At 38.0% G+C, this 10967-nt stretch overlaps 1 protein-coding gene across 1 annotated transcript; it reads right to left on the reverse strand.

Moving 5' to 3' along the window:
- Positions 1-7709: 7709 nt before the first annotated feature.
- On the reverse strand, positions 7710-10498 carry LOC139726732 (uncharacterized). Its single transcript, XM_071637729.1, has 3 exons — positions 10385-10498; positions 9158-9460; positions 7710-8865 (listed from the first exon to the last, which is right to left on the reverse strand). Exons 2-3 carry the CDS (start codon positions 9336-9338, stop codon positions 8021-8023), a joined length of 1026 nt encoding a protein of 341 aa, XP_071493830.1. The 5' UTR covers positions 9339-9460; positions 10385-10498; the 3' UTR covers positions 7710-8020.
- Between the last annotated feature and the right edge of the window lie 469 nt (positions 10499-10967).

Here is a 10967-nt window from a genome sequence, read left to right on the forward strand (position 1 = left end):
TCTGACTTCAAATACTCTGTGTGCCACATTGTATTACCTGCCCCGTAGGTTTGTATGTAAAATGTGTGCACATCATTAGTACAGAAATGGCTTTTAATGAGGATTGAGTTTGTTTGATATAATTTGTGTGTAGCATTTTTCCTGATATTCTTTTTACCGCCGTCAAGTTACCACGTCATGTCTCAATGCGTTTTACTTCCCTGTTTCCGTGCATGAATTAAAAATCGTGTAAACTGTAATAAATGGACGTCTTCATCATTTATTATCATGCTACTTTGTATCAGGGAGGAGTATACACGTATATGCACGGCGAAAAAAAAAAGAAGTTTCCTATGCAAAATCATCAATTATTGGGAACATGACTCATTGAGATGAAAGTATACATTTCACTACTTTATGCGATATAATTATTTTTTTTTCTAAAGGTCGACTTGCCGGCACACTGTGTCTGTTTGAGTAAATTAATTCTTGGTTCACCGTGGTACTTTAACGAAAATATTGGCGCCAATTTTTTAAATCGATATCTCCTTCGGAACTAATCTGATCTGTCGGCCTGTTCATGAAAAGTATAAATTATCGCGCATCTTATAATGTAGTATGGATGCAGTATGATCACCGACACACTTTGAATACTAAATTACAATTTTTCCCTTTCAGATGTCAAACATATCTGAATGTAAATTACCTCTCTATCCTCCTCCATATCGTGTGTTAAGTTGCGTCCAAACTGTACTTAACATGACAAATTATTACTCTGTTGCAAAAGATGTTAAGATTTCATAGAATTCCTGTATACTTGAAAAAAAAAGTTTTGATGATGAGTATTTCAACGCCAAGCTCCGTGTGGTATTTCTAGTTTCGGTTTATGTGCACATGATTGGCAGTAAGTGAAATCAGATAAGGACATTTTTCACCGAACAGTTTTGACAGATGATCTTGAATACTTATTAATATCAGTCGTTTGTTTTGATTGTGTTTTGTCGAAAGGTGCTAGCCCCTACTGTACTTCATAGCCATATACCATTATGTCTGTGTCCTAGGTTGTTGAAATCTCATGAAAACGGAAATGCAATTATCGACATCACAAGCTTCATGTTAATTTTACAATAAGTGTATATAGCTCATGGCTCATATCCAGAAGATGATACTGTGGGATCGTATTGAAGAGTGGTGTGCGAGAAAAAAAAAGCTGATTAAAATTATTATTGCGTTAACAGAGCTATGCAACCATTCGACTATAGAATGAATGATGATCTGCGTTTTCCACGCTATAGATTACGGGGCACTTACCTACACTCTTCTTCTGAAATGACGAGAGCTTCATGCCCTTATCAATAAACTTCGAGCCATTAAAAAGTCTGTCGCCAGCCAAGTTAACAGTGTTGCTATGATATTCGTCACCCGACCTTCACCATTGAAATGTCGCCAGGAAACTGACTGCGCCAGCATGCTGAAAGGTGATAATGAGTATCTATAATAAAGAGATGCAACTCTTGAAAAGTCATCTTTATGAATATTTGGACTCACCGCTAGAAAATGCTAACCTGGTTCGTGTTGATAACAGGCAAGCGTGTGTGTAGCAAATGCCATTGTGAAAAATTCAAAGCAATATCATGTAATACATTATTCGACGAGAGATGGACACGCTGTCACATTTTACCTATGCTGTTCTCTGAGAGGTTGTAATAGTAATTTCATCATTTGTAAAACTCTTTTGTGCGGATTTCGCGAGGTCATTTCGATCTATATTTGTTATTTAAAAGAATGGAATTACAACGTGTGTATCCAACAGCAAACATTAAGAATAGAAGAAGAAGAAATGGAACAAACATGAAAAAAAATCCCCATTCTACAATACCTGCAGCATTTTAATTACACTTGAGTATGATAGAAATTTTGCCAATTCTTCGGACTTCGACATTGTTTGGATAGGCCGGCATAATGATACATGTTGTTGAAATACTCAATTATGACGTATATTGTGATTATGCAGGCCTACACGCTTTAAATGTGTGTATAATGTAATATGTACACTGTATCATATTAATGTGTAGCATTTTTTTTACGTGATCGTGTTCGCCACATATGGACTTTGTACTTAACACATGAATGAATATAAATTATATTTCATTATACAAACACTACAGAGTGACGAGTGTATAATTTTATCAGTACGGCGTATTATTAATATTCGATATCGTCTGTCCCGTACCGTGCATTGCATGTTACCTTTTACCCATATAAACGCTCTACAATATAAGCGTTTATTGTACTTCAACGTTGACCTGATTACACGTCAGGGTCCTGTTGCATAAAATATGGTAATTTGACGAGTAATGATGACTCTACAATCAATAGTAACTACCACAGCAACCTATTCCATAGCCAATCAAAGCCGAGAAATCACTGATGGTTACCACTGATTACCATTAATAGTAAAGTTACCATAGATTACCTTGGTTGAGATGGCTAGAATGGTGAACAATCAAACCAACAAAATGATAGAGGTCTTATCGACATGAAGACGTAATGTATACTTTTGGTATAATCTCAAGAGTTTGGCATGATTATTTTCACAAAAGAGTGCCATGAGTAACAATCACGTTGTGTGGGTCTTCCATTTACCGGCACACAGATCTTTACAAAATGTCCCCTTTTTACAGAAAATAACAGTTTGTTTCCTTCTCATCAAAATTTTGTTGTGTTGCAACAATATCCTACCAATTATCATCTTTTTAGGGCAAGCGTTGTAGTTACTAGACTAGAAAACATGATTTTATTGAGGGTTTATGTGTTTGTGTGTTGTTGTTGTTGTTGCCGCCGCTGCTCTCCTCGTGCTTCCGCATTTCTGATAAATTCTAATACATCTCGAAGTGAAAGTATACTCTGTCGTACAGACTAATTTACTGATGAACTTTTTTTTTAAAAGTGGCATTCCCGTATAAACAAAATTAATGTAGATCCAGGAATGCCGAAATATTAGTGAATAATACAAGTGACACTTTACATGTTTTGGGAGAGAACAGAAAAAAAAAAATCCAAAGAAATAATAATGATAAAAAAGTGGAAAGAATAGCAATTCGGAACTTTTGAAGGGATCGTCCAGTTTTCCCGTAATCTCTCTGTTTTACAGATCTTTCTGCATTCGCTTGATACCCACCATTATAACATTCTTGACATTGCTTGAAGAAGCTTTCTCATTAAGAGAAGTGCTAAGGCTGTTGAAATACAAATTGTATTGAGAAAATGCAAAACATGTATTTTGTATGGACAGTGCATTTTTTTTCTCTCGTTTAATGTGTTTGACGTTACTCCTTATGTAAATCAACTAGGTAAAATAAAAATACGGTTTCCCTTTAAAGTTAAAGTGTGATTGTGAAAACGGAAGAAAGCAAACCGCATGCATAGCACATACACAGCTGTCGTTTGGTGACTCACAACGAAATATATCTTTCTGCATAATCAATATGATTATTATCGTCTATACGTCTTCCTGTTGTCGCTCACTGTACTGACAGTTGGTGGGAGATTTTTAGCTGGACCCCTCCCCCCCCCCCCCCATATCCCCTTCGATCCTATTATATCCCCTCCCTTATAGGTCTATGTCCCCCCTCATATTTGAGTTGTCCGTATCCCACAAGGATTGATTGTCATGTGCAGAAACTCATTCAGAAAACGCACAGTCACGCACATTAATATTTACATACAGACAACAATTGGAACAGACTTTCTTCTCTTTCTCGTAAATCTCTGACGGCAACCCAATGTTTTATTTTATGTGAGGCATAGAAATGTGTAGGGCCAACATAATCTTTCGCCAGCCTCTGACACCAGAAGCATTACGCAGCCTTAAGTAATATTGTGTTTAACTATACATGGTTACATCAGAATCTAAATGAGAATTTGCTCAGACAGAACGATAGGGCTTTACAAAATACTGATAAGAAGCCATATACATCTACTTAAATAACTGCCTTAAAGGAATGATGTAGTTTTCGTTGATTACAATGGGGATTAAGATTCTAACTTTTTGCAGGATAATTAGAAATCACGTCTGAAAATATCAATGAGCAAACAAATCTAAGAGGAATTCAAAATTTATCTGAAGAAAATTGGTTTTGAAATGGCTGAGCTACAGTAACAAAAAGTAAAACAAAGTGGTCCTAATAAAAGATGGGTTCCACCTTTCATTAGGAACTCTTTGTTTGTGAATACAATGTACATGTATCTCACTGATTTCAAAACCAATTTTTATCTAATAAATTTTGAATTTCTCTTATAGAATAATGTATGCTCTTTCATATTTCATAAGAGGTTTCTCATTTTCTAACAAAAAAGATGGGAACCTGAAGCCCCGTCTCAACCAAAACTATACCATCCCTTCAAACATGTGAAAAATGAACCTACCATGACATTTCTTGAACACTTCAAAATGGCTGTATTCTTGAACTACGTAAAAATTATACTAATATTGCTCCGTTTTAAAAAATAAAATAAATATTATGGCACGTAATAAAGACTACCCATGTCTTGTCTTTCCGAATGTTGGAATACTAATACCAATGGAATATGTCAAGTAGATTGAGCACAGATTAGTTTTTAGGAAATTTGGCGATTTTATCAGGTCACCTGTTGTGTCTTTTTCCTGCAATATTCTAGACACAGTCGGAGGCACACCAACGATTCTAGGGCTCACACGGGTAAATATTTCCCCATTAATAGAGACGTGTGTTAAAATTCAAAATTCAAAAAAAAAAATCTGTAAAATAGTTGGGAGAAATGAGATGTTTCATCTTCACTAACCTAAAAAAGTGAGATACATCCTTTCATCCATCAAATTTCAAAGGGGGTTCTTCAGCTCAAACTCTGTCCAAGGGTTCGCAAAGCCAGACTACGAGTCTTTTTCACTAAAAAATCACATATTTTTCTGTACATGTACTCAATCAAATATAGTCCCTTCAAATTCTATTAGAAAGGCTTTCATCTTCCAACCAAAATGCAGTTTGTAGAGAAATTCATACTCAATATCTGCAGCTATTCAGGTTTTTGCCAAACTGCATTTCTGATTTTTAATTAATTTTTTTCTTCATTTATTTTGGTATCTTTGGTACGATTTTGTGATGCGGTCAGGGACATTCCATTTTATTTACAGGTGTGAGCCCTCTACTGCACAGAAACTGATGTTTTCCACTGGAGCAGGTCAATCCTCTACTAGTATCACTGACTAGTATCCTTGCTCCGACCATAACTACTCAGAGCTGCCTTCCAGAAGGCTCTGTAACTACTGATTGCATCGCGCCCCCTTATGGTGGATCGCCGCACAATGATTCGTATCGTAGCTGCTCAGTTAAAATGTTCTACATGTATACAAGTGTATGTACATGTACATACAATATTAGTTTGTGGCATGCGGCTTTAAAATGTTAACAAGCATTGCCAGGATGTGTTGTTTGTCATTACGCTTAATTTCTTCCCCATTATACGGTATAAAAAGAGCGTATGATTATCTGCTGGCTCTTTGAAGTACTTGTGGTCATCCATGCTTCTAGCACACTTCGTTTTAATATTGATTCTTTGATCCTTCCATCACGCCTACAAGTTTAGTACAGTATTCTTTGATCATTTAAAGGGATGATATAGTCTTGGTTAAGATAAAATTTAGGTTTCTAACTTCTTTTTTTCAAGATAATGAGAAACCTCTAATCCTGTAATGAAATATAAAAAAGAATGTAATTCTAAGAGGGATTCAAAGTTTATTTGATGAAAATTAATTTTGAAATGGCTGAGATATCCAAAACAAAGGAATCCTAATAAAAGATAGGACTCGCCTTTTATTAGGATCGATATGTTTTACCTGTTGTACTATGTTTTTTTATATCTCGGTCATTTCAAAACCGATTTTCATCAAATAAACTTTGAATTCCTCTTAGAATTATATGCTTTGTAACATTTTATAGGTGGTTTCTTTGTTTCTGGCAAAAAGTTCAAAGCTCACGTCCTCATCTCAGCCAATACAAATGTACATCTGTACGGTCCATCCCTTTAATGTCTAGCCTTCCCAACCCTTTCCAGTACACTGTATTTTATTCTTTGATCAGTGATCATGTCGACATGCCTCCAGTGGCATTAGGTTTCTATGGTCTGTAATCCCCCCCCCCAAAAAAAAAAAAAAAAACCCACACACAACAAAAACAAACAAACAAACTAACAAACAACACACACACACATACAAAAAACAAACAAACAAACAAGATGTTTAGCATTTTTAAATGTGGATCATTTTTCAGTAGACACTTCAGCTAGGAATGCCCTGCGAGTCTTTGGATCGAAATGAATGTCATTGTACACCTGTACAAGAATAAATGGTACATGTACCAGGTTAAGTCACAGAATTTGAATTTGAATAAAATTAACAGACATCCACTGCATAATTTTGCTCCATATGTGTTCACATGTATCAAATTTCCTCAGTGTTGCATTTGATAATATTGTAAACTTTCAGGCAATTAGGATGGTAGCTCAAAATCAAGAAGTCAATTTGAATAGAATTGAAGGTTGCCAAATTACTGGCAGATAGAGCGACTGTAAACAAAAACATAAGCATCCAAGTCAACTCAAGTACTCCAATACAGTATACAGCCCGTATTTGTAGCTGTTCTTTTCACACACGTCCAATGCACTTCTGCTATTTGGGAGATTATAACTTGTGTGACCTACATTGTATTTTGATTTAACTGTTGTATACATGTACATGTTCTTTGGAATATCTTGTGCTGTATGTGAAATGATAACAGACCGTGTTGTGTCCATAGACTGTTATGCCGTGGATATGAAGAAAAAACCTCAAAACAAAACAAAAACTCCTACACAGATACACACTGCTCAGTTCACCTGAACACATCAGGGCACACTACATGTACCCAAGTACAATGTACGTATACATTGTATCATTCTGAATCCACACCACCGCTACAACTCACTCCAGCACACATACAACTAGGATGCCATACCATGCAGTTTTCACTCTCTTTGTATCTAAAGCATACCTGTGCAATAGCAATCAATTCAAAGTCACCATCACCAGACCAACAACCTTCCTCACTGAAAAATACGGATTTAGTTCATAAGAAAGAAAGAGCAGTTTCAATAGGAATATGTAGTAAACTTATCAAAAAAATAAATGAGAAACTCCTACTGAAACAAGAGCTGAGAATTGACAGAATTCAGAATCTTTCCTATAAATTTAGAATGGTTGGAAGGTCTGCACCATTTCATAACAGATAATTAACATGCACATGAACATATAAACATAGATCTGCAATCATAAAACTACAGACAACTGTGAATTTCAGACTGTATAATATACTATAATTTATTTACAAGAATCTCACATAGACCACCACTGAATCCAGTGACATGGCAACAATATTCAATTACAAGGCTCCAGGCCAACACTAACTTTGCACACGAGTATTACAGACACTGCTGCTTTCTTTATCTTTTTGTTTTTTCTTTTCTTTTGCATGAATTACAAGCATTTTAACAGGTAATGGGTTTAGTGAGCATTTGAGCAGTCAACTGATTGGTCAATTGTTTGGGGGCTCTCAAATTTAATTGTCATTTAATGGGGAGTTGCCATTTATTGTAAAGTACTGAGGACCCAGAACCCCCCCCCCCCCCCCCCCCCCCCGCAATGGGACTTTCTGACACCTCACTACCCACAGTCAAAACTGAGACATTATTATTGCTTATCCCCACTTAATTTATCACGTTGCCTTCATTTTGTGTCCTTTGTAACTGCATCTGCATGTACAACATGGGGGGAGCTGAAAACAGTACAAAACCAAACAAAAACCTAATGCAGTGCTAATCAAATGCAGTGCTAGATGATTTCACACATCACAAACTGATCACTACCAACATGTTACTTTCAAAATTCTACAAAAATATACCAACATTTTTCACAAACACAAACACTTATAACAAAGCATCATTTACAATTTTGTAAACAGAGGCCTGGTCACGATTTCTCAACAGCCTTTATCTGTCCTTTCAGCATCCGCACCTCGATCAACAAATCTTTCAGATACTTGATCTCCCTCTCCAGACCTTCAGTCTTATCTTTGAGCTTCCTGTTTGTGTCCTCCAACTGAGAAAGTTCTGTCATCAAGGTGTCGGTCTCCTCTCGCTTCTTTACGCGGTACCTTGTCGCGGCCTGCTTGTTTTGGTCGCGCTTCCTTGATTTCCGGTCAATTGGTGATGCATTTTTCAGCTTCTGCTTTGTCCTTGTTCTCCTGATTGGTGTTTTGGGTGGTGGAGACGGTGGATACGAGCTGTCCTCGGACTGAACAGATGATGGGGACGCTATGGACTGAGGAGAAATGGGTGGGTCTGAAATCTCTTGCTCCTGCTCAGTTTGGTCCGGTTGTAGGGGTAGCGTGACAGTGATGACCTGCCCATCTAAAATGGACGAGAAATCCATGCAGCCCATGGAGTCCAGCAGTGCGAGGGCCTGGGCTTCCAGGTCCCCGCCTGCTGGACCTTCGGGCAATGTAGCCATGGGGGACGGAGGTTGCGATGACAGCGGGGAGCTAGATGCAGACACGGTGTCAAAGGTCGGTGACTGGGCCGGAGATACTGGTGGAAGAGAGAAGGCGTCTTCCTCGACCAGAGAAGGCTCTGCTGGAGGGGTGTTGGCCTCAACAAGGAGCTCCTTGAGCAGAGCCTCGGCCTCAGCTGGGACAGACTTCAGGATCGGAGCTTCAGGGATGGTCATGAGGTCAGCCATGGGGATGTCTTCTTCGTCGCCCAGCCATGCACTCAGCGGGACCTTCTCTGACATCCAGTCAGGCAGAGGGTCATCGCCTGGAATAGGAAAGAGGGAGAATGCAAATCACAATCTTAAACGAATACAAATTTAATGTGCTACATTTATCATTTTCTTTTCACTTGTGTCTGCACTTACTGAAGTTTCCCTTTGAATATCTTAGCTGTGACCAAACAAAATTCACTCCAAAAATAAGTCTGTTTGACAACTTCTTTCACACCTTGTTTCTCATCATTCACTCCATGCCCCCCCCCCAAAAAAAAAGGAAAAAAAACAAAACAAAACAAACAAAAGATATCCAATTCCTACATGGAAGACATTTTTATGTACCTGATTCTGCTCCTGGCGACAGCTGATCAGCAAAAGGGTCCAAGCCTGTTTCCAGCTTTCCCCCCTTTGGGGGTGAGGAGTAGAAGTCTGTATCCAGTCCCCCATCCTCATGTAGCTGCCCCCACAGAGAGTCTTCGTCGCTGAACAGCGACAGAACTGGCATGTCCTCTGTGAAGCTCATTTTGCTGGTTTACGTATGCCAAGTCTTGAGAAATGCCTGCTTGTACTCTGTGTATGATGATCGTGTCGACTGGTTGGATTCGTCCAGTTCCAGCATAGAATGCGGAGAAGCCATTTTGGGATCTGCAACAAAAAGATCATTGCAATGTGTATTATTGGTTGATCTACATGTGTCTGAGTAAAACTCTTCAAATTGCTTAGACAATCTTAATTTACTATCTTTGTGTGTAAACTTTGTGGTGTGCCAAGAAATAAAGGTTTACAAATTAAACAGATCCAGTAAGTTTCCAAAAACATCATAAAAATGTTTTCTTTGCCTTTTGGTCATCACCATGGTCATGACTGTAACCAAGGCTCAAGTTTGCATGGGTAGCTCTACAAAAATTTTCTCCTTGGCAAGAGAACAAACTTTGCAACCAACATACCACCATGCACATAAGGTAAGAATCTTTAAATATGAATAAAAAACCTAACAAAGTCGGTTACTGCCATGTCATAAATTAATTTGTTCCGTATCATTTGATAACTAGGTTCTTGAAATTGTTAATTGCCTTTTAACAAACATATTCTACGATTTATGATCACACAGACCCTTTTGAAGAACAAAGAAGATTGCTGTGCAAAATAATCCCACAGGAATCTGGAAAATATTGCTGAAACAAAGACAAGTGGCAGTGCTGCCCGACACTAACAGAAGAGATCCTTCGACATCAGTTCATTCATATATTCTAACGTTACATGTAGGCCTATGTTCTTGCTATAATTACTTCTGTGACAGACACATCTAACAAGTTGTTGTTATATGTTAGATGGTCTAAATCAAAATTAAATATTTGAACATTTTGGTTCGAAAATAGACATTCTATTTAACACAAAAGGAAGTCTTGCCCAGTAGAAAACTATGTCTATGGCGTATGGGCGGATGGGGTAAACATCTGTGCCGGTGCGGTGGTCATTCATTCTGAGTTTCAATTTTATTGGGATCATGGGACCACGAGCAAAATAATCGCATCAGTAATACATAACAGAATGTACAGAAGAACTTACGCCATGTTGAAAATAGCAATTCTTGACGAACTGCTGCCGAGGGGGTGCCCGATTTTCTCTTTCACACAGCCATCTTGAGCGATCTTTCGTTGTACTTCTCTGTGTCTTGTCATGAGGAAATATGGCGCAATGTGGCATGTGTGGATAATAAGAAAGGGCGAGGGCCGAATTACAGAAAATGTTGAAAATATTAATCCGCAATAGTACACATAGCATCAAGTTTCAAATTATATTTCCATTCAATCTTATCCCCAATCATTCTTTCAAACACGATTTTTCTTCTAATTTCATTTTGTCTTGTAAATTGGTAAACAATCTGGATTTACTAAATAAATCAAATAAAACTATATTTTTACGCGTACGAACACTAGAACACTTGTATGGGCAATATTGCATCAGCTTTTTCAGCTCGCCCATACCAAAGCGCTCATGCGGAGCTCCGAGAGAAAAGCTTTGAGGCTCATTGGTCCAAAGACATCGACGTCAACGAGGGCATGGAGCGTCGTCATCTACCGAAAATAGTGAACTTCTCGTGATGACAGGCACCGGTTACGGGCGGTTCGCCTGAAGGTGACTTTGACAT

This window comes from Diadema antillarum, unplaced genomic scaffold, assembly GCF_040938485.1.
Source record: "Diadema antillarum isolate AM-2024a unplaced genomic scaffold, OU_Dant_1.0 scf00000017, whole genome shotgun sequence".
Taxonomy (NCBI): domain Eukaryota; kingdom Metazoa; phylum Echinodermata; class Echinoidea; order Diadematoida; family Diadematidae; genus Diadema; species Diadema antillarum.

What these genes read in the sequence shown, in the direction of transcription:
- LOC139726732 (XM_071637729.1), bottom strand. Translation starts at nt 9,338, where the DNA reads ATGAGCTTCACAGAGGACATGCCAGTTCTGTCGCTGTTCAGCGACGAA. An exon ending in GTCGCCAGGAGCAGAATCAG is followed by an intron (nt 8,866 to 9,157) that starts GTACATAAAAAT and finishes TTCCTATTCCAG; the next exon opens with GCGATGACCCTCTGCCTGAC.